Source organism: Balaenoptera borealis, assembly GCF_965194805.1.
Source record: "Balaenoptera borealis genome assembly, chromosome: 1".
NCBI lineage: Eukaryota > Metazoa > Chordata > Mammalia > Artiodactyla > Balaenopteridae > Balaenoptera > Balaenoptera borealis.
The window spans coordinates 132,551,383-132,576,684 of record NC_138860.1 but is presented as its reverse complement, the minus strand read 5'-3'; the positions used below and the strand labels follow the sequence as shown (position 1 = coordinate 132,576,684).

At 36.6% G+C, this 25,302-nt stretch overlaps 1 protein-coding gene across 1 annotated transcript in view; it reads right to left on the bottom strand.

Moving 5' to 3' along the window:
- NEGR1 (neuronal growth regulator 1) overlaps window positions 1-25,302 on the bottom strand; it is a 930,286-nt gene that overhangs the window by 204,416 nt on the left and 700,568 nt on the right. Inside the window, exon 6 of the mRNA XM_082358652.1 lies at window positions 4,200-4,320. Coding sequence (XP_082214778.1) covers window positions 4,200-4,320 — 121 coding nt within the window. The remainder of the gene's footprint in view (window positions 1-4,199; window positions 4,321-25,302) is intronic.

Here is a 25,302-nt window from a genome sequence, read left to right as displayed (position 1 = left end):
GTTTTCCCAATACTTAAAATGTTTTTATATAGAGAGTAAAATTTAGCCTATTAGAATTGTCCCTGCCAGGTATGCTGAAAGAAACTATAGTGTTAAAAAATGACCATTTTATACAAAGGGATATCTTAATAACAAGTATATAACTTTAGTCTTTCTCATGATGCTTACCCAAACAGTGCAACAGACTAAAGGTCAAATGGCTAATATTTCTAATATATAAACAATTACATCATCCATGAGGGAGACAATGTGACAGCCATCTTTGAAGATGGCATCTGATGATTCTCACCTCTTGATATTTATGTTCCCCTATTACCTCTCCCTTTTTGAATAGGGTCACCTTTTATAACCAATAATATATTGCAGAAAAGATAGAGATTTCTGAGACTAGATCATGAACAGCTTCTATGGTATTCTCTTGAATCACTAGTTCTGGGGAAAGTCAACTGTCTTGTCATGAAGACGTCTAGCAGCCCTATTTATAGGTCTGTATGGTGATTAACAGAGGCCTTCAGTCAATAACAGGCACCAACTTGTGGGACATGTGAGCGAGCTACCTCAGAAGCTGATCCTCCAGCCCTAGTCAAGCCTTCAGAGGATCAGCGCCAGGTGACATTTGACAGGAACTAAGTGAAAGACCCTGAGCCATATCCCGCTAACTGCTCCTGGATTCCTGACCCACAGACACTGAGATAACAAAAGCTTACTGTTTTAAGCTGCTAAATTTTGGGTTGATTTGTACTTCACAATAGATAACTAACAATGGCAATGTATACAAGGGAAAGAACATGGGCTGAGAGGTTGACAAATCTAAAATGTGTCCCGACAGCATCTTTTAAGTGAGTGCTCTTAGACAGGTTAAGTCTCTTATGTTTCAGTTTTGTCATCAGTAAATTGAGGATAATAAATCATACCTCACAGAGGTCTGAAGAATAAATGAGATAGAATTTAAAGGTCCTGGAAAGTGATTTATCCTCAGTAACGTTTCTTTCTCTTCTTTAAATTGTGCTTCATTTTGCAGGTTTTTTTTTTTTTAAAGGCTTTCAAGCATATTATTCCCAGCACACAGAAACGGATTGTACAGGATGTGGAAGAACTATAGGCAGAGATAAGATTAGAGATGATCAGGTACTTCCTCTTGTTTATTTGTTTGTGTTTATTTGTTTATATTTATTTGAATGAAGATCTGGCTTTGAAGATCTTGATTTAAGCGAGATGAGTTTTTATAAACATCCCCTTAAGTATAAGTGAAGAGAGTAAGTTATTTCTGAATATTTTTTGTAAACCTCAAGTATAAAAGATCTCTAGGAAATAAAACTCAAGATCTTCTAAAAACTATGCTCTGCTCCGACAGTCTCTGTCAGCCTCATGCTCCTGGTAATGACCTTGAGGTCAAGAAAACAACTTGAAAACATGCTGTATCTGTTTCTTTTCTGTCTGGTTACCTTGACTCCATTATTTCTGTGTCTTTGATGAAACCAATTGGGAAAGTATAAGTGAGTGTTTGTATGTGCGGTCTTTTATTTTGCTAACTTATAAATTACCTGCAATGCCTTTACCGTGGCATTTAACGTTGATATTTCAAATTATTTTTGATAGACTCTGAGGTCCCATGGACAATACTGGGTGCCATAGTATAAGGGTTAAATCTACAGACTCTGCATGAATATTTGCAAGACTTCCTGGGCTCAAATCCCAGCTCTGTCACTAACTATAGACTTGTGCAAATTCCTTAAAAACACTGTGCTTTGGTTTCTCTTCAGCAAAAGGTGAGTAGTATCTATCTTATAGGTTTGTTGTGAAAATAAAATGGGTTAATGTTAAATAGCAGTGCTCATTACATAGTTTTTCATTTTGATGAAATAAATATTTTAAATGGCCTGGGCCCTGAAAAGATAGCATGGTAGATGCTCTTAGTGAGTTTAACAACAATCATTCAGCACACAGAATTTTTCTCTCTCTTACTCCCTGCATATACTCAAATTTGCTTTTCTATAATTTTAAGAGGAATTTATATATTCTAGTGGTATTTGAGAATTTGAATATTTCCTCAAATATAACTCTAACAAATGATAAATGTATACTTCATTCTGAAGTGAAAATATGTTTGCCCTTGATAAGTGCATCTGATTTTCATAGTGGCTAGATTTTCTCATGTGTGAGTGTATTGGGGAGGGGCACTGATTGGGGGGAATCTATCTACTGTTTTTAGCAGTGGTTCTAAACTCCTTTGAAAATCTAATAAAAGCTACAGTCCATCTCCCCACTTGGAAAAAAAAAAATCACTGAAGCTATGACTGTGGACACCAAATGGCTCTTTGCTATCTTTGCTCCAGGCCAAGAAAGTGGGCTGAGGATCGCTGTAGCCTGTTTTGACAATGGTCACTGAATTTAGGAACGGGGAAGAGAGAGATATAGCAAAAAAATTATTAGAAACAAAATGGACTTTAGCAAAGGAGTTCTCACTTGTGCTGCTAACAATAGTACTGCTTGTTAGCCTTTAAGAAAGGTATGACAGTTTCAAAAGTGACTTTGAAAGATATGTAAAATAATTTAAGTCATTTTTTAAAACTGTGCTTTGCGGAGAACCAGGGATGGGGAGGAGGGGCTGCAAGGACGTCCTAATGGAAGGGAGGGCTCTGAGCAGGTGGAACAGAGGCTCCATTCACCCTTACTTTCACAGATATCACTTACTGGGCTTCCAGAAAAGATTGCATTTGAACAAAGGGTTTCATAATTTTCAAAGGACTGAGAACCACTCTCCCAGATGTCTATCTCTAAAGATCATCACAGACTGAAGACTTCCCAGCCTGGATTATCAGAATCTGAGGCAGGTTATATTGCCAGATATGTAATCCTGTAGCATGGGACAAGGGTGACCACAGACCAGTTTATCTAATTCTAGGTATATAAAAATATAGGGGCTTCCAGGAAGGCGCAAAGATTTAGAATTAGTCAAAGCATTAATTAATTAGTAAAAAGAAGTAGTAATTGAGCAGCCCAAATTGTAGAAGAGGTTGCATATAAAACTGCGAAAATTTTTAGGTAAAACCACTGTCAGTTATCCAAAACAAATGAGATAGTTATGGGGATGTCTTTTATTGTTAAGGCTGATGTTGAAAGAGAATATCTTCCATAAATCCTCTTTTGATTACAGTTTAAGAAACAAAATACCTGCTTATGTCACATCCATTCTCATCCATTGTGGCAACGTCTAAGTTCTTATGTGATTTCACCTGTTTTCTGTTCAGACGTTTAGCCGTAATTAGTTATGAGCCATGACACTAATAAATAAACCCCATATGTATATGTTGAATAGTATGGGATTGCCAACATTTAGCCTTTTTGACTGAAATATGGAAAGTTCATATGGTCCAACCTAACATTTTCTTGAATACATCCCTTCCCTAGTTTTGAAGCAAAAAAATATATATATTATAGATGATACCCTCCCCTCTGCATTACATCTACCATTTTACCCAGGGGGGCCTATTCTTCTTTGATGGCTTGATAAGAGCAGGTAAAGAGATCTGAATGAGCCCACTGGTTGAAAGTAAAGAGAAAGTCATCAAGTCCTGTCTTCTCTTGTTCAACAGCTCTTGCTAAGGCTTTCTGAAGCTCCTCAAGCTGCTCTGAAGTTAGAGTAGTCCTAAAATCCCCTTGGTTAGTCCTTCAGCCATGTATTTTACCCCTCTACAGTCCCTTTAGTGATAGAATACTTAAGATGCCACATTCTATAAAACAAAATGTTAAAATGACTTGTGGGAGAGGGAAGCAGGTGAAAGGGTTGAGGATTATCAAGGAAGCCAGGCAGAGTCCGCAGCTCCGATTGCTTTTGGAGTGCTCTCATGGAAGCTGTGCCCAAGTCCTTTAAGAGCTGGTTTATTTCCCAAGTAAACATGGTTGCCAGCAAGAGCAATGGTGTGCTGGCTCAGAAGGGAGGGAAAGAAATGAAATGCATCAGTGATGGGGGATTTGAAGGCATTGCTGAGATCATATAAACCAAAGTGGACATTTCTTCTGGATGCTATCAGCTACTCATCCCCCCCACCACGTGGGCCTCTTCAGTTTGCCTGCCCGAGAGAAGGTTGCTGAGAATCATTCAAGCCAGTTAAAGAAACCGCTTAAAGTAAATATCTGAAACACAAACACATTAGCTCAAAGTGCTTGAAACAGAGTAATAATCACAAGGTCCTTACTTCTTCTCTCCTTTGTACCATTCAAAGGTCGGAGGCGGCACACCTGCACCTTCGCATCTTATCAATCCGCTGCGTCCTGGGGCCACAGTGCCAGATTTAATTTCCTGAATCGTAGGAGCAACTGAAAGAGAAACAAAGAAAGAAAGAAACTGCGGGTAAGTTAAAATAATCTTCAACCGAAATATAGAGCACACATATTTTTATTCCTTCTATATTCAAAGTAATCTTATGCCTGATAGGCCAATGCATCACATTTTCAGTGTTTTATGCTTCTCTTACGAAACTAGTCATTTTCAGCTTCATTCTTCAAGTTGGACAATAGATGAATGTTCCCAGGGAGTGCAGAGTAAATGCAATACATTTTGGCCTTGCTTCCTATTGGAAAATGGCATTGTTGATGGGAACATTTCATCTGTACTCCAGTCAAACTACACTCCAATAATAGCTCTTATTCACTGAGTGATGGCTGGGAGCAAGTCACGGGGTTTGGTGCTTTATGTTCATGATTTCCTTACAGAATACTCTAGGCGAGATGGCACTATCCCAATTTTACAAATGTGAGAACTGAAACTCAGAGAGGTTAAATAATTTGTCTAAGGTCACACAGCTACTTAGCTTCAGAGTTTGGATTTGACGTCAGACGTGTTGACTCAAAGTCTGAGTTCTTTCCACATTCTGTGTTTTTCCCTACTCCCTATGCTTTAGCACATTAGTGATTTTTTTAAATGTGGTTCCTTCTACATAGAATGCTATTCTTCACCATTTCCACAGATTCAAGACCCAAATTTAGGGGTCACCATCTCTATACTCTTCCCTGTTACTCTGGCTGGAAATACCTTTCCCTTTTGAGTAGTTTATCTAAATCTCTCATACGACACACTTTCTATCTTGTATTGTAATTATTTATGGGTATGCCAGGCGTCTTTGTCACTGCCTAAAGGCAGGGTAAATATCTGATTCATCTCTGCATATTCAGAGGTCAAAGCACAGTGCCTGGCACAAAATAATGCTTAAAAAGCTTCATTATAGCATAGCCATTTCTTTTATTCATCAAATAGTTATTGAGCCCTTGATACATACCAGGCCTTTCTCAAGGCACAAGCAGTTAAACTCCTTGACATGATAAAGCTTACATTCTAGACAGGGGTGGGGGGGGATGGGGAGACAGACTATCAGCAGTAAATAAAATAAATAAGTAATTTAAATAAAATGTTAGAAGAAATATTGTAAAAAAAAAAAAAAAAGCATTAGAGCAAGGTAAGAGGAATTAGAGCAAGGAATGGGTTGCAATTTTATAAAAGCTAATCTGAGTAGGACTCATTGACAGGGAAAGATTTAAGCAAAGATGATGTAGATGAGCGAGTTTGCTATGTGAGTATCTGGAGAAAGAGCCTTACTGGTAGAGGGAACAGCTTGCAGTAAGGCCCTGAGGCTGAAGCAAGCCTGGTTCACTTGAGAAATAGCAAGGAGATCAGTGTGACTGAAGCAAAGAGAAAGAAGGGAGAGTAGCAGGAGACGGAGTGTGATGGTTCATTTTGCGTCAACTTGATTGGGTCACAGAGCATCCAGATATTTGCTAAACATTATTTCTGGGTGTGACTGTGAGGGTATTTCTAATGTGATTAGAATTTGAATCAGTGAATTCAGCAGCATGTTGCCCTTCCCATGTTGGGTGCACATCATACAGTCAATTGAAGGCCTGAATAGAGAAGGCAGAGGAAAGGAGACTGTCCCTTCTCCACCTGACTGCTTGAGCTAAGGTACCAGTCTTCTGCTCTCAAACTGAGATTTACACAACTGGCTCCCCTGGTTCTCAGGCCTTTGGACTTGGACCGAACTACACCACTGACTTTCCTGGGTCTCTAGCTTGCAGACAGTAGTTTGTGGGACTTCTCAGCCAGCTAAGAAGTGAACCATTTCCTCATAATATAATCTCTCTCTCTCTGCCTCTGTCTCTCTCTGTCTTTGTCTCTCTCTGTATATATACATCATATATATATCACATATGTATGTATGTATATGTGTGTATAGGTATGTGTGTGTATATAGATACACACATATATTATGGGTTTTGTTTGTCTGCAGAGCCCTGAATAATATACGGAACCAAAGGAGGAAAGATCAGATAGGACCTTGAGGGCCATTTTAAGGACTTGGCTTCTACTCTGAGTGAAATGGTGAACCACTACAGAGGAGGGATTTAATCTGACTTTTGTTTGTTTGTTTGTTTGTTTTTAAAGATATTCGCCATGTATTTCTTCTTTAGGTCTTTTTTTTTTTTAATTTATTTTTATATTTATTTTTGGCTGTGTTGGGTCTTTGTTTCTGTGAGAGGGCTTTCTCCAGTTGTGGCAAGTGGGGGCCACTCTTCATCGCGGTGCGCAGGCCTCTCACTATCGCGGCCTCTCGTTGTGGAGCACAGGCTCCAGACATGCAGGCTCAGCAGTTGGGGCTCACGGGCCCAGTTGCTCCGTGGCATGCGGGATCTTCCCAGACCAGGGCTCGAACCCATGTCCCCCGCATTAGTAGGCAGACTCTCAACCACTGTGCCACCAGGGAAGCCCTGACTTTTGTTTTAAAAGTATCACATCACTCAGGCTGCCGTGTTGAGAAGCGACCACTGCGAGGCCAGGATGAAAGCTGCTGCAATAAGAAGACAAGTGATGTTGGGAGCTCATACTGGGGTGGTGGCACCTGAGGCGGTGGAAAGTGACCAGCTTTGGGGTCTATTGTGAAGTTGGAGCCAACATGATTTCTGGACAGACTTTTTTTAAAAAAAGAGGGTGATTTCACTTGACTTAAACAGAAAGTTAGAAATACCAATTGACTGAGATGGGTTAGACTGTAGGTAGATGAGTTTTGGAGGGAAACATCAGGAGTTGTATGCATGTGTCATTTTTTTTAATAGGCTATTTTTAGAGCCGTTTTAAGTTCACACAAAACTGAGTGGAAGATGCAAAGATTTCCCATATACTCCTTGCCCTACACATGGATAGCCTCTCCATTGTCAATATCTCCTACCAGAGTGGTACATTTGTTACAAGTGGTGAACCTGCACTGACACATTATTATGACTTAAAGTCATAGTTTACATTAGGGTTCACTCTTGCTGCTGTACATTCTATGGGTTTGGACAAAAGCATAATGACACATACCCATCATCACGATACCATATGAAGTATTTTCACCACCCTTAAAGTCCTCCTATTCCTAAATTTTCCTATATCTGCCTATTCATTTTTTACTACCTCATCACCCTCAGCAGCCACTGATTTTTTAATTTTCTCCATAGTTTTGCTTTTTCCAGAATGTTAAATAGTTGGGGTCATATAGCATGTAGCCTTTTCAGCTTGGCTTCTTCACTTAGTATTATGCATTTAAGGTTCCTCTACGTCTTTCCGTGGCTTGATAGCTCGTTTCTTTTTAGCACTGAGTAATATTCCATTGTCTGTATGTACCACAGTTTATCCATCCACCTGCTGAAGAACTTCTTGGTTGCTTCCAAGCATTGGCAATCATATGTAAAGCCACTGTAAACATCTATTTTTTGTGTGGAACTAAGTTTTCAACTCTTTTGGGTAAATACCAAGAAGTGCAATTGCTGGATTGTATGGTAAGAGTATGTTTAGTTTTGTAAGAAACTGGCAAACTATCTTCCCGCCAGCAACGTATGGGAGTTCCTGTTGCTCCGTGTCCTCACTAGCATTTGGAGTTGTCAGTGTTCCAGATTTTGGTCATTCTAATAGGTATGTAGTGGTATCTCATTGTTTTAATTTGCATTTCACTGATGATATGATGTGAAGTGTCTTTTCATATGCTTATTTACCATCTGTATATCTTCAGTGAGGTCTTTGGTCCATTTTTAATTGGGTTGTTTGTATTATTTTTATTGTGTTTTAAGAGTTCTTTGTATATTTTAGATAACAGTCCTTTATCAGATGTGTATTTTGCAAATATTTTCTCTCAGTCTATGGCTTGTCTTTTTATTTTCTTGATATTGTGTTTCACAGAGTCAGAATTTCTCATTTTAACGAGGTCCAACTTATCAACTATTTCTTCCATGAATTGTGCCTTTGGTATTGTATCTAAAAAGTCATCACCAATCCCAAGGTCATCTAGATTTTCTCCTATGCTATCTTCTAGTTTTATATGCATGTCATTTTCCATAAATGTTTTCTTTCCTACCAGTTTACATTTAACATAGTACATATTTCAAATAACACTATGGGAAACAGTTCAATACAACAGGAACCTAGAAGGTGCAAATACTAATTCATTCAGACAAAAGATCTGAGTAAGTGTGCACTTTGGATTTATTTTAAGTTTCTTTAGAAAGCAATAAAAAAGTACAGAGTTTAATAATTTTTCAATATGCAGTGAATGTGAAAACTGTAAACACTCTTACAACAGAATATTGCCTTTCATTTTAAAAATACCTGAGCAGAGTAATCATTTTCTGTTAAGGGTGATACTTCACTTTGAAATTATACCACCTCTATTTCTCTGTGAGATTTTTATTCTTAATAGTAAAGTTTCAATTAGAAAAAAACTTGCAAAGAAATATTTTTTTAAAAGTGCTTGCTAATAACTTGGTGAAAAATAATATAAAATGATTACCAGAGAAGTTTGAATAAGAAAATGTTATGAGATAATACACATACACACATTTATAAATACACAAATACAAACACATGCATATTCTCTAACATAATATAAGGAACCATTTGATAAATTTTAACTTTCTTTGTTAAGCAAAGATTCACATCCCCCCCTTATAAGGCAATAAAATTACAAAAGATATTTATAAATGAAAACCCACTTATTGTCAATTATTTATGATACTATTTTGCTTGTGAAAAGTATAAGTAAGATTGTATTTTTACTCTTGTTCTCACAGGCTTTCATCTCTTTCTCTCTGTCACACTAAGAGGCCATAATCTTTTATGATATACAACTATTATTGAAGATGAAATAACATATGCAACAGGAGATCCATCACAAGCTTCTATTGATAACCTGGTTAGTTTAATTACTCCTTGTTTGTCAAGGGGGCCATGACTCATTACAAACAAAACCATGAAATCCGGAACATTGCCTGAAAACCCAGGCATAATGAACCGAAATAAAAATCTAATTTGTCATTAAAAGGCTATTATGCAGTACAGTGTGCATATGGCTCAGCACTAGGTAACCATACAAGTTAAAGGGGCATGATCGTGTTGTCTAGGGGGTTCACAGGCTGCTGTGAAGGACACTGAAAATGGAGAGATACTAAAATGACATATGGAAGCCTAGATAAAGAACGAAACAGGAATTAACACTTGTGAATAAGAAAAAGGCCTAAGAGCATTTTATGTGTTAGAGAATTAAAGGGCTATGGGGTGTAAGTAATAAATATGGAGAGGGGAGTCTTAAGTAGATTTCATTTTGAGGCTAAAATTATAAACTTGAACTTGAAAGCTGTACTGATTTTTCTTGGGGACATGAATGAACCCGTATGCTATTATTCTGCCTCTTTTGAAAATGACTGTTCAAGAGGCAGAGGATTCATCCACTTATTTATTCTTCATTCCTTCATCAATTCAACAAGTATTTTTACTGGGGACTACATTAATGAAAAAGTAACATTCCTGGCCTCACAGGGCTAATATTCTTGACTTTGTATGTGTGTGTGCATGTACATGAATATGCAAACAGAAAATACATAAATACACAGTACCAGAGCCATATGAACTAAGATGGAAACTGAGCAGGGTAAAAGAAAAAGGAATGTAAAGTGGGTTATTTTATATGGTGCAGTTCCAGAGCTCCTTATTGATAAGGCAATATTTGAGCAGAGAATTAAATGATATGAGGAAAGGAATCATGTGGTTATTTGTAGGAAACTATTAAAAAAAGGGGAAACAGAAAAGTCAAAGACCCTGAGTTGAGACCACTGAGGTAGAAACATGCTCAACAAGTTTAAGGAGCAGCAAAATGGTCAACATGACTTGAGCAGGTGAGAGGAAGAATCCAGAAGAGAAGGTTGGGTGGGTAGCTGGAACTCAGATTCGGAGGGTCTGGTAGCCCATGGTAAAGCCTTTGAATTTTATTTTAAGAGGATGAGGTTTTGGAGATTTTGAGCAGAGGTGGGACATGGTTTGATTAACATTTTATGCAGATTTTTTGGCCAATGTGTGGAACATGTTCTGCAAAGAGGCAGAAGAGGAAACAGGCAGAACAGCTAGGAAGCTGTTGTAGTAATCTTTAGGATGATGAGAAAATCATTGGCCAATCCACAGAAAAGGCACAAATTGAGAGAAAATTTAATTAAATAGATCACTGGTCACATTGGACCTGAGTCAACTCATTTTAGTTAACTGGCAGTGAGAAGACATTTTTCCAAGTGAAATGGTGAAATTCCAAGTTTACACCATTCTGAACCATATTACTTTGTATAAATAAAAGAGTTCTATGGCCACTGAAATGTCTAATTAAACCCAATAGGTTTCTTTTCTAGAGCACATCCTAGAGACTGTGATGTCCATATATGCCTTATGAATCTCTTATAGTATGGAGCTTTTCCAAATTTATGAGACCACAGAATTACAGAAAATTTTATATTGGAGTTCCTGTGGGCCTAATAATTCTTGGGACATATTCTGGATATGTTGGACAGTTAGAAAAGTAGATGTCTAATGTCTATTCCACATCCTATGTTATGTGATACATGACTTTTCAAGTCAACAGTCATCACTGGTTCAACAGACTTTTGTGTGCTTATGAGCTATAATAGACTAATGAGTTTTACGTGATGAAATTATTTGCATTAGAAGGATAGGGTCATTTGTTTGCTAGAAATATATACCTCATAACAATTATGACTAATTAAATCTCCAACAGTGAATTTTATGTATGCTTGGTTAAGTTGTACCAAACACTCATTTTCCACTGGAATGTTCCATGTTTTAGGAAATCATATTGGGCCCTTCCTAGAAAAGACAATCAAATGGTAAAACCTGAGTGGTTGCTCGCAGGGCTTATTTCTTTCACCTTCACCATCACCCTCCATTTCTCTGTGAATTTTGGTCCTGGCCCAGAAGTGAGAGTAGGAGTGTAAATATATGCATGTATAGGATTTTTATTTCTGGAACTGTTTTTCCTTCCATGGAGATAGTTTTTTTGTTCTACTCAGATGTAACTGCTTTTAATTACACCAAAGCAGCAAAGAAGGTGATTACTTGGCCCCTCAAATTCATAAGTACAAAGGCATCCTTTGGAATAGACTGATTTATGTGCAATGCTGAAATTTAGGCATCCCGCCCTTTTATCAAATTGTATATGGTTGTGAGCTGAAACAATTGCACAGTGAAAAAAAATCAATTTCAGACGAATGTTATTGGACAGATGTGGGGAATGGCAAAGAACAGATGTTGGGGAAGGTCAACAGTGAAAGGGTCAAGAAGGGATATTTAACACCTGTGTGATTAGATGCTCATAAAAAAACGAGTACTCCCTTTCCATTTACTCAGTGGGATTATTTCCTTTTATTGTTTAGCCAGTCATTTCAGGATGAAGATAATTAAACGTGCTTCATTCAAAACTCCAGGCTCTGCAGGTGCAAGCAACAGATCCTCTGCATTTGGCATCCAACAAGCCTAATCCAGATTCAAGTTTTCTTAGTTACATGTCAATAGCCACAAAGACCTTCTTCCTCTCTTGCCATCCTCAATAGGAGCTTTGGTTTTGTACAAAGTCTTATTATCAAAAAAGTGAGGGAATCGGAGAATTGCTTTAATAGCTTTAGTGAAGTGAAGTGGCTTCAGTGAAACTTTAGAACTTCAAAGGCAAAAGAATTTGATCACCACCCTGCCACCTCAAAATAATGGACAATGATAAAGGTGCCATGTTAAATAATTACAACAATAAAGAAGAGTGAGGAATAATAATGAGAAGTGAATCATGAAGAAATCCATCCTAGAGAAGCTACGTAGGAGAACGCTGTGGTAAGTAAGCATGTTGACCTTGGTCTAGATTCTGAAACTTGTGAGCTACATTAAGGCAGCCTTGGTCAAATGCAGTTTTTGAAAAAAAAAAAAAATTAAGGTTTCCAGTACCTACCAGAGAACACATAATGTAAGACATGCCTGCTCAACACACTACTGTTACAGGTGAGGATGATGATAGTTGAAAAATTTCTTCCTTGAAGACAGGTTGCAACTCAGGGTGAGAAATATATGAAAATCTTTCCAAAGTTGTCATAGATCTCACAGAAATGGATCACACGGTCAATAAAACCTTTCTATGAAGCACATATGTCCTTATCTTATGGACTAATTTGATTTTAAAGAAAACTAAGAACTAAGAGAAAATTAAAAAAAATTATCTAGTTAGTTTTTTTTTTTTTTTTTTTAATCAAACTACTGTAGTATAGTTAAATCATAGTCTTCATGACATAAAGGACTTTCACATTGATTACACCTCTGGTCAGCTTTCACAGGGAGTGAAAATAATCCAGCTTGTAAAGTACTTCCTGCTTCCCCAAGACCTTAAACATTTACACAGTGGCAACACAGTGTAGTAAAAAGGCCCCACTTTGCAGTCAAGAAAAAGTGGTTCTAACATTTATCATCTGAGTTACTTAACGCTTTTAAACTCCAGTTTTTGCGTCTGTAAAGTAAATAGTGCCTACTTCATAGGATTGCTATACAGACAATGTAAAACACTTCTTGGAAAGTGCTTACCTTAGTGTTTTGCACTGAGCAGTCAATAAAATCTTTGGCTATTATTAAACAGAATTATTACAAGTGAATAGGGTATTACAGCTATGTTCCCTTTAAGAGCATAGAATCATGATAAGATCCAGATAGAAAAGGAAACTAAGTTTTTTTTTTGTTTTTTAATTTTTTTTTGAGTCATTGTCTTCGTGCTGCAAGCATGTGATTAATTTAATTCAAAGCTAGACTAGTATATCACTTTTTACTCTCCCAGAATTCCATCATTATCCTGCTTTTTTACTGTAGTTAACCAAGAAAAATTTACTTTGTAGTGCATTTGTGGCAGACCTTGTCTTATGTCTCATTGACCAAGAAGTAAGAGGCTTGGGCTCAACAATGTGATAGAATATCAAAAGTGTATGGAACACATAGGTGTCCCTTCTAGAAAGATGTGTAACTGTGGAGGTATGTCATGTGTTAGGGCATATACAAAATCAATGTACTAATTCAGTTAAGCATATGATGAGGTCATTTTCTCTTTCAAAAGAATGACAATGATAAGAATATTACATGTAAACTAAACTTCAATATTCAATATTCATTATGACAGTGTACTAAACTGTGATCTCTAATTCCCTTATGTTTACACAGGTGTGTAAAAGTAAAATATTTTGTAAAAAAAATTCAGAGCTAAGATCTATAACTGCGTATTAAGTCCGATTTTAGGAGCACTGGTGAAGGTCCTAGCACTGGTCCCCTAAACCCTCAAAGAAAAATCTGTGCATTGTTTAAAATTACAACATAAGGGATTCTTTTCCTAAACTCATGGTTTAACGCTATTATAATATTTAATCCTTTCAAGGGAGTTGAATATACCTAAGCTTTTATTAGTCAAAAATATTGTGGTGTGAATGATCTTATATTGTGTTATGAGTGTACATCTGTGAGAAGCCGTTTAAGGATGGATAGTTATGTTATTTGTGACTCATGAAGAAGTAGATGAAAGAACAGGAGAGAAAGGGTTATATAATGAGAAGTTTGTTTGTGATTAGGCAGAATTCATTCATATCATGCTTTTGGCAAGGGTCGGCACTACTGAAATTACAGCCTGAAGTAGCTGTCCCCTTGTAGTCAGCAATGCTCACTCCAGTGATGCATCCACTGTAAAATATGTCTGAGATTTATTGGGCCACCAGCTGTATCAATAGGAATTAAATGGTTCACTGTTTTCCTAGCTGTTCACCAGACTTTCCTTCTTTAGGCTTCATTCATGATTTGCTCTCTTCTCTGTTGTCAGTCATGCTGAATTATAGCTGTATGTGATTGATTTGGATACACTGAACAAGTTTGCAAGAACTGTGAAGTTGGGATTCTCCAAAGGCATCTTTTTTCCCAGCACATATGATCCTGTAACAAAAGTTGTCCATCGTACAAACCTTCAAATTCTTAAATATTTGAATGCATTCTTCTCATATTGAAGCTGTTATAAATTTCCTGATATAAAAATTATTTTTTAGTGAATCCTCACCCCCCTCCAAAAACACAGATTAGAAGAATTCAGATGCTTTCTATAGATTACCTGTAAAATATGAAAATATCCTTAGGACTATTTTTCTCATGGGGAAAATTTTCTAGTTGTATTAATCAGTTAAGATATGCTGTTTAAGCCTCAATTATGTTTATTGTCATGCTTTAAGTCATGGTACATTTTTAAAGCTTAATATTGATCTCTCAGAATGTGAATAAACTAGACTTATATATAAATTTAAGGTTTTTGCAGTTAATCAGTGTAGAATAAATGATAGCAATAAAGATTTAATCTGTAATAGATGGGGATAGCATTGGTAGAATCTTTCCTTAGGCTAACTTTTAATCTGTTCATGTTTCCCTCTGGTCTCAGGGCCAGCTTCCTCCAAAGACCTACTGGTAAATCTGAAGGCACCAAGGACTCTTGGGATGGTATAACTCCTGACCTCTGCAGAATAATCACTGGATCAGATTTCTTAGTTGACTGAATGGTTTATTATTTCTTCTTGTTTCTGTGGCCTTCAATAATCTTAAAATAGCACATTTTTAAAGTTGATTAAAATTCAGTTATTAAAATTGTTTAATTCTGAGAAATGAATAATTCATACTGCTAATATATTCTAAAGAATTACTTTCCAAACACACTGTCTTGGAGGGAAAGAAAAGAAAGCCTTTGAGTAGCTAGAAAAAAAAAGGGTGGAAACTGAAGAAAAAATAAGATTTATATTACAGAAATCTAATTGTAAACTACCCATTTCTCCCTGCCCACTGCCCTCAAATGTATGAAGGAGAATGTTGGAAGTCTAGCAAGACTATAGGAAATATGTTAAGTGAATGACGTTCTCCAAAACTATAGGCACAGATTCTCGAGTAAGAAGATGAACAATAAACTGAACCACTTTTACCTCTCCATTTATTTCGAGTTGTCAATCAGCTGTGTGCTCAGACCTGCAACCTGGAGGTTTTCCTGTTATACTACTTCTACATGGTTCAAAGAGTAAAGCCACAGAGGTCATGACTGTGAAACAGATGTGCTTTATCCATAGACTTGCCATGGACTTATGAACAAGGAGAAAAACAACCTAGCAGGAAGTGATACTAGTTGTAGAATTGAGAGGTAGTTTTTCTTCCTATTTGAAAAACACAATATTGGACACTTCTATTTATAGAGAATGAAAGCTAAATCAGAGCAAACACAGTAAGTAGTAACTAAGACCAAAAGAATACGAAGACATAAAGTGGGAGAGACATTTTGCCTACAAATAGTGTATCTTAAAGAAATTTAAAGATGTGGGAAGGAGGGGTGGTAGAAAAAATGTAATTTTCAGAAACAGTAGTATGGGTTTATTTGGGACTAAGAATGTTTTACAAGGGAAAAAAAATGTCATCCTTCTTGAAATGATTAAATAAAACGTGGTTTGAGAAAACTCTGCCTAACAGCAAAAGCAATTTGACAACTGATGGATTTGTCAAGAAAGGAGAAGTCTGACTAACAAATAAGAAATTCCATGTCAGCAACAGCAGCACATGAATAAATTATTAAAAATGTTTAGGCTCTTTCCTCTTCTGCTCAGAAATAAAAAAAATATATATATGCAGCTGATACCCTCCTTATAATCTCAATCTTACTTAGTGCCCTTTAAATCGAAATCACTAGATTCCTCTCTATTTACTGCTCTCATCCTGCAAAGCTTATCTGTGCATTTGATGAACAGTTGGTATTACCAGTTTATCAGTGTCATTACAAAATATTTCAAAGTCTTGAGGGACTCAATAATATTGTAGGTTCTACCTTTAAAATGCATCTTATCACTCCTCAACACCCCATAACTCTCATGCTGGTGCAAGCTAACACTACTTCCTGCTTAGAATATTGCAAGTCTCCTAACCCTTGCTCTCTCCACGGGCCATTCTCAATATAGCTTATGTTTTTTCATCCCTTTATACTTAGTTAGATGAATATATATGTATATAAAATGCATAATATATATTAATAATAAATAATAAATACATGTTGAATATACTTATTATATATAAATATATTATATTTATTTATATATGTAATTAAATTTAATATATTCCTTATTTAGATATGGTTTGGAACAAAGCATCTGAAATTAAATAGTTAACTTTAGCATTTCATTTGTATGTATAATATAATATCACATGTAGTTCTATATAACTCAGCATTAAAATACTATGTACCTGGGAAGCAGAGTTCTAGAAAAAATGCAAGCAGTATTCGTCTATGGCTTCCACCAATATATGGTGCCTCAGAAAGCAATCACAGATAACCTTTAGGCTTACACCATGTTTCAGTCAGCTATTGCCACAATAATACTGTGTAACAAATCACCACCTCATTTTGGTGACATATAACTATCAACATCTATTTCTCACTTATGTGTCTACTCTGTCATAACACCCATTAGTCAAAGCAGTCACATGGTCAAGCCCGTCATCAATGGGGCTGGAAAACAGTATTCTATCTACATTTAGAGGGGGTTGGGAGTCAACATTGCCAAAGAACAATCTAGACTCTTACTCGTAAGTAGAATTTCCTTTTCTTTTTTTTTTTTTTGGCCACACCACACGGCTTGTGGCATCTTAGTTCCCCAACCAGGGATCGAACCTGGGCCCTCAGCAGTGAAAGCATGGAGTCTTAACCACTGGACTGCCAGGGAATTCCCAAGAATTTTCCAAAGCCATTTGGGCTCAAAGTCTCGTCCATACTTAAGCCAAAGAGAGTTATATATGTCTGCCTTGAAAAGGAAAGTTTTTTATCTTCTGAATTATGGATTTCAGAGTAAGCTAATGTGAGGGTTATCTGACTGAAGATATACCATAGAGAACAGAGCTGCCATGGAAACCAAAAGAATAGCAAGTGCTATGCAAACCAAGTACTGTGGAAAGCTAGCATGTCAGGAAGATGTTGTTAGAGCACCCTGGAAAGGCTGATGAGGACTCACCTTAGGAAGACTCCCCGCTTCTTCAGCCACTACAAATGAAATGCATTTGAAAATTGGGAGGTTTTTCCATGTTCCTGTATCATCTACTGACAATATTTATTCTTGAGTTATTGTCTGTTCTCTTAATCCTTTATTTACTCAGTGCTATTGGTCAAGAATAGATTAAAACAACTCTTGCCTTAGAGAAGCTCAGGGCTCTAGCAGAATTAAAAACTGACCAACGATGTGTCATAATCTTCTGTGTTTCTTTAACGCCTAGCCCAGTATGAGGGACATAGTGAACACTTAAATGTTCATTGAATAAATGAATGTGATGAATGATAATTTCTATAAAATATTATAATTCTATGACTTGCTATAATTAATCCTCCAGGTTTTTCAGCTCAATACAGTTAATTCCAATGAGTTAGATTCAATGTTGTGTTTATTATGTTCATGTAATATATAATTGATACTTAAGTACATCTGTATTGTATTGGTAAATATTGACATCATTGCCATTTGTAAATAATGTATATTTCTTAAAGAATTTTTTAATAAAGAAATTTTATTGAGCAGCATACGGAAATAACAAAATTTTGGGCACATTTCACCTAAAATGTAATCTAAAGCTAAAAATTTCTTTGAAAAAGTTATACGTTCTAGAAATAAAGGGCTGTATGTTGGCCAAATAAATGGATATGCTTGCTAAGGAAATGAGTATTTATTTTTACTAGAAATCTTTGCTGTTCATTGATCTGAAATATATTTATGAGTCCAAACAATTTATTTACTTTGTGTATAAACTGCAGGATATGTTTATAAACTAGAAAGGTGATCTGTATATACTGCGCATATTAGAAGCAGTTTATCTGTTTGTGTATAAAAGAAGCAGGATGAATGGTTCCAGAACAATGTTAGAAAAAATGTGTCCTGCTTCTGTTATCATTTTGGTTAAATGCTCAGTTTAGGATTTCTGCCTGAATCTGATTTCACCATTTTTTTTAAAAAGTGGAAATTCATAGTAGGAGGTGAGTATGACTATAATGTAAAAAGTGTAAAGACTGGTCAAGACAATGCTCCCTGTTGGGTCAATTATCTTCAGGCTCTTTCCAGTGTGTTCCACTGTGTGCCCCATGAAATAATGGTCCATTATGGTTTTACGTTCTTCTTACTGAAGTAATCCTATGAGGTGGTCTAATAGCATCAAATAACTATTTCAATGTGGTTTTGTGCATGTGTGTGCATGTGTGTATTAGCTCTGTTTCTTCCAAATGGAAATAAGCCTGTATTTGGTAGCTAAACCAAATGTTTCCAGGGCATTTTAAATGCATAATTCATAAAAACCAAAAATGGTAAAACAATGTACAGACTCTACTGGCATTCATTTAGCTATAGAAAATATGCAAAACACTAGGTAGAACAGGTTTTGTTTTTTACATTTTAATGAGCTTTGGGATTTTCATGCATATTAGTTATGTTGCCCTAATTACTCATTATAATTCTAATGTGCATTTTATATTTAATTACAATGCTTATAAAGATTTGGTATGGACAGTAAATTATTATAACTAGCATGTGCATAACGATTATGAACTGAATTTATTAACTTTTATACCAGGATTCTGCGTTAGTAACTTTCAGTTTCACCTTGGTGATTAACCACATTGTCTGATTAAACAAATATTTGTATGGAATTAATTGTAAATGTCAAAACCAGTGTCAACTTTTTTGCTTTTTGCCAATTTTCATCAAATTTTATTTTTAGTTTCCTTAGCTTATTTAATTACTAGACAAGCTCATTTCAAAATATTAAAGTGTTATTAATTTTCTTAATTATTTAAAAGACTGTAAACTTGTTAACACATTTCAACAGGGAGCCCAATGTCAGATGATTAGAAGTTTTCTGCTAGGGTAGGTAAAGCTAAATGGTTTTCCGAGATATCAGCTAATTTATATCCTAAACACAAAGGTATGCGATTTAAAAAAAAATTCTCATATCTTATTAACATTAAGAATAGTTGGCTTCTATCAACAAGAATTTCTCTTCCCATTTGGCACAGTGCATTTCCACAAGTCTTAAATGTTAAGTTTTTGCCAAATAATTGATAATTAGAATGATAAAAATATTTTCTTGTAAAATTCACATTCACTTATGGAGGAAAAAAAGTAACCAGAACCTGAATGTGAATTAGACAATAACTTTGTCAGATGAGGTCTATATTTTTTCACTCCAGATAGGGTTATTTCTGACCCAGGTAATATTTATCTTCAGTGAAAAAAAGGAGGGTATAGGGGCTTCCCTGGTGGCGCAGTGTTTGAGAATCTGCCTGCCAATGCAGGGGACCCGGGTTTGAGCCCTGGTCTGGGAGGATCCCACGTGCCGCGGAGCAACTGGGCCCGTGAGCCACAATTACTGAGCCTGCGCGTCTGGAGCCTGTGCTCCGCAACAAGAGAGGCCGTGATGATGCGAGGCCCGCGCACCGCGATGAAGAGTGGCCCCCACTTGCCGCAACTAGAGAAAGCCCTCGCACAGAAACAAAGACTCAACACAGACATAAATAAATAAATAAATAAATAAACCCAAAGTTAAAAAAAAAAAAAATTAGGAGCATTATCACTAATCCTTAATTGTTTAAAAAAAAAAAAAGGAGGGTATAAAAGACAAAGATTATATAAGATTCAGCAAGGAGGTTTTTAATCTGAGAATTTCCTAAATATAAACATCTATATAGTATAGCATTAAGGATTCAATTCAGATCTTAGCTTATGGATAGTTACTAGTTATGGGATGGTAGGCAAATATGGTAACATTTAAAATTTTAATTCCTGCCTATGTAATACAGGGATGATACAATCTACCTCAACAAGTCTTTTTTGTGGCAATTCAATGAGATGTTGTATATAAAGAATGAGTATGTCTTCTTTGGAGAAATGTCTATTTAGGTCTTCAGCCCATTTTTGGATTGGGTTATTTGTTTCTTTGATATTGAGCTGTATGAGCTGCTTGTATATTTTGGAGATTAATCCTTTGTCAGCTGCTTCATTTGCAAATGTTTTCTCCCATTCTGAGGGTTGTCTTTTTGTCTTGTTTATGGTTTCCTTTGCTGTGCAAAAGCTTTTAAGTTTCATTAGGTCCCATTTGTTTATTTTTGTTTTTATTTCCATTATTCTGGGAGGTGGGTCAAAAAGGATCTTGCTGTGATTTATGTCATAGAGTGTTCTGCCTATGTTTTCCTCTAAGAGTTTTATAGTGCCTGGCCTTACACTTAGGTCTTTAATCCATTTTGAGTTTATTTTTGTGTATGGTGTTAGGAAGTGTTCTAATTTCATTCTTTTACATGTAGCTGTCCAGTTTTACGAGCACCACTTATTGAAGAGGCTCTCTTTTCTCCATTGTAGGCTCTTGCCTCCTTTGTCATAAATTAGGTGACCATAGGTGCGTGGGTTTATCTCTGGGCTTTCTATCCTGTACTATTGATCTATATTTATGTTTTTGTGCCAGTGCCATACTGTCTTGATGACTGTAGCTTTGTAGTATAGTCTGAAGTCAGGGAGCCTGATTCCTCCAACTCCGTTTTTCTTTCTCAAGATTGCTTTGGCTATTCAGGGTCTTTTGTGTTTCCATACAAATTGTAAAATTTTTTGTTCTAATTCTGTGAAGAATGCCATTGGTAATTTGATAGGGATTGCATTGAATCTGTAGATTGCTTTGGGTAGTATGGTCATTTTCACAATATTGCCAACAAACACATGAAAAGATGCTCAGCATCAGTAATCATTAGAGAAATGCAAATCAAAACCACCATCAGGTATCACCTTACACCAGTCAGAATGGCCATCATCAAAAAATCTACAAACAATAAATGCTGGAGAGGGTGTGGAGAAAAGGGAAACCTCCTACACTGTTAGTGGGAATGTAAATTGATACAGCCACTATGGAGAACAGTATGGAGGTTCCTTAAAAAACTAAAAATAGAACTACCATATGATCCAGCAATCCCACTACTGGGCATATACCCTGAGAAAACCATAATTCAAAAATAGTCATGTACCACAATGTTCATTGCAGCATTATTTACAATAGCCAGGACATGGAAGCAACCTAAATATCCATCAACAGATGAATGGATAAAGAAGATGTGGCACATATATACAATGGCATATTATTCAGCCATAAAAAGGAATGAAATTGAGTTATTTGTAGTGGGGTGGATGGACATAGAGTCTGTCATATACAGAGTGAAGTAAGTCAGAAAGAGAAAAACAAATACCATATGCTAACACATATATATGGAATCTAGAAAAAATGGTACTGATGAATCTAGTGGCAGGGCAGGAATAGAGATGCAGATGTAGAGAATGGATTTGAGGACATGGGGGAAAGGAGAGGCTGGGACAAAGTGAGAGAGTAGCATTGACATACATACACTATCACATGTAAAATAGATAGGTAGTGGGAAGCTGCTACACAGCACAGGGAGATCAGCTCGGTGCTTTGTGACGACCTAGAGGGGTGGGATAGGGAGGGTTGGAGGGAGGCTCAAGAAGGAGGGGATATGGGGTTAGATGTACACATATAGCTGATTCACTGTGTTGCACAGTGGAAACTAACACAACATTGTAAAGCAATTATACTCCAATAAAGATGTAAAAAAAAAAAAAAAAGAACAAGTATAAGGAAGGCCTGGCATATAATGGACATTTGAAAATGTGAGGTGCTTTCACACAAACACTATTGCCACCATGATTCAAAGTGATTATTTTTCAGAGCAGTGTAGGCAGCTAACATTCATCTTCCTCAAATCCTCCAGTATGATCTATCCATTGATGAATGTGGCATGTGTATATGTACACATATAATTATGTATACATATATGTATTACATATTCATTTGTAGGTTATAGGTACATAAATATATGTATATACTTGCATAAATGTTTTATTAGAAACCAGTAACTTGCCATTACTTGACCACTTAGGTTATAGATATAAAATCTCATATACCGTTCCATTGTTTACCATGTACTTGAATTCCTAGTTCAACTTTTGCATTACTCTTATGAAAACCATCATCTATAGACTTGTATGATACATATTTATGTATGCTATTAAATGATATTGTTGAATTTCTATATCAGTATCATAACTTTAATAGTGAAGCCATTATATATAACTATTACTATGTGCAAATTATATTATACAATTATGTACAGAAAATACATATAGTTGTATAGTAATATAGCATATTATTTTTATAGCATCACTATCAATAGTAATGCTATTATCTAATAATGCTATATTATGTATCATAACTGCATAAGTCTTTTAAAGTATTTCTAACAAGATTAAATTCTATAAATTTACTTTGAAATTACCATTGTACCAAATTGTATATTGTTTGTGGTAATCTATGCACAGCAATACAAGAGTAAATTAAAATGTTTTTTGTTTGTTGACCCATTTCTTTGTCATCCATGCATTTGATCCAACATGTGCAATCTTACTACTCTCATAACTGAACAGTCTGTACTTTTTCCATACTTGGAGCTCCCTGCTACCAGCAGATGCCCGGGAATTCTTTGTCATCTCTTCAGTAATTAGCTATTACCGTCTCTTGGCAGTCGCAGATCTAATGTTTACACTTCTTAACTTTCACTGAGCTATTTCAAAGGCCCGTGAATTGTACTGTTGGTCAGTTTTCTGTGGTGCAAAATTGAATCTTGTGTGATTATATTGTGGGTAGGGTGGACTGGAGAGGTTTGAATCTAAAAATGTGAAATTGGCTCAGTTCACTTCAGCAGCCAAGGGCTGAACTATGGAAGTTTCAACAAGAATGGACGGCCCTGGGGGAAGAAATTAACTGAAGGTGGGAGCTGGGCAGAAGTGTTCATCTTCATGGAGAGTCAAGGATATAGGAGGGATTTTAATTTAATATATTTTGCTTCTCTCTATCCCCTTGTTCACCCCCAGCCAAAGAAGGAATGACTGATGTTTGCAAGTGTAGGCGAGGGATGGCTGTGTGTAGATTGGCCACCTCTCTCTCTTTGGTCTATGGTCACCAGCTCTCAGCAGGACATAAACATTCTGCTCGGTGACTCCATGGAGTAGTTTTACAAAAGCAGGCAGCCCACGTTGGGCAGCTTGTGGTTTGCTATTTTGTCTGTAATTGGAAGATAAGTTCACTTCTCATGAGTATTATCACCTGGTGCACTGGACCAGAATCCTCAAGGAATAGGCAAGGAGAGGGGTTTAAGGAGCAGAATAAGCATTCAGAGGTAGAGGTTTTTAGAGGGCCCAGGTTGTTTTGGACTTGGAGTTACAGGCACTCTGTGGGTAATTTTCATAGTCCTGTGGCTTTCTTTGAACTGCTCTGACCAGAATGCAGCTTTAAGTCTTAGGTGTGAGCTATATGGGATTTTCACACTAGCTTGTGGGTCTTTGTCCTGGATCTTTGTCCTGGGAGAATGACTTTTATGATATAGGTGAGCAGAAAAACTGTATAGAAACAGAGCCATTTTTAACTGGAGTGGCCTGAAGCAAGCAGGAAGGCCACGCCTGACCTTAAGTAAAGAACAGGTGGGCCCAGTGGGTGGCCCTAGCAAAACACTAGAACAATAAGCCAGGCCAACTATGGCAAAGACAAACAGCACGAGAAGGCCTTGACAGGCACCAGCCAAGCTGGCTTTAATGTGTAGGCTGCTGAAGCTTAACGTGGAACTCTCCTGGCACATGTAGCCTGGTAATGTAGATGCGGTGGGAATCTTCCACATTTCTATTGTGTTTTTTAGCCAAGTCTGTAGGATGAAAGCCCAGAACCTTTTAATAGCAATGATCCTGAGTTCCCAAATAGGTAGAAACTGCTAGTTCAGCTGCAGTTTGGTTTCTCTTTTATGATTTGAATTTGTATCAGGACTCAAAGAGAAGATTCTGAAGGGACTAACCTTGGAAACATGAGGCTTGTCCACAGCTCTGAAGAGTCATTTCCCACTACTGTGAGGCCAAGTTGAGTCTGGACTTATTAATGACACAGACTCAGGAAACAGCTTTTGATTGCTGAGATACAAATTGTGGCTTTATTTACAGAAAAGCCTTAGATTTTATTAATAAATACAAAGGATTAAGGACCCTTATTATAAGGAGAATATTCCGTCTTCTTGGATGGAGGTAGAGAAACAATTCAATACTATTGCTGCAGATTCGAGCAATAAAAGAGGTAGTTTTTAAACCACCTGGGCAGAAATAAGTAATCAGGTTTGTTCAGAAAGTTAAGGAAGAAATGGAAAGATACAAAACATTTTTTCAGTCATAACTGAGGAGCAGTGGATAAATCAAAACCGAAAAAAGGAATCCAGACTAATTAAATGGCAGAAGAGGGAGAAGGTATCAGCAAACAGTTGAAATCTTAGTAGCCAGTCCAGATAGATAAGAAGGAGAACATGGCATATTAAAAACCTGAAGATGGTGATATATAGGAAAAAGGAATACTCAGTTTCAATTTCCCTCAATCAGGGTATCAGGAAAGGGACATATGCTAGTTATTTACTAGCTCAAAACAAAACAAGCAACCCCATTCCCCATCAAAAAAACAAAAAAACAAAATGAGAATAAAACAAGCTATCACTGGCTGCAGGGTGAATCTAATATTGGAGGAGAGACAGAGGGGATGAGAGAGAAGAGTCAGGAACACATTGTAGCATTTAATAAGGTTGAGGTACAGAAGTTGAGTTATAGTGGTAAAGACAGAAGATAAGGAAGGATTTGGGAGAATTATGTAAGAGGCAAAATGGATAGGACTGGTTATAGATTGGCTATGAGGAGAGAGGAAGATGGGAATGCTAAAAATTACTCCCGGTTTTTGGCTAGCACAACTGGATGGATTATCATGACAGTGGAAAATAATGTAAGTAGTTGATGACAGAAGGTGCCCAC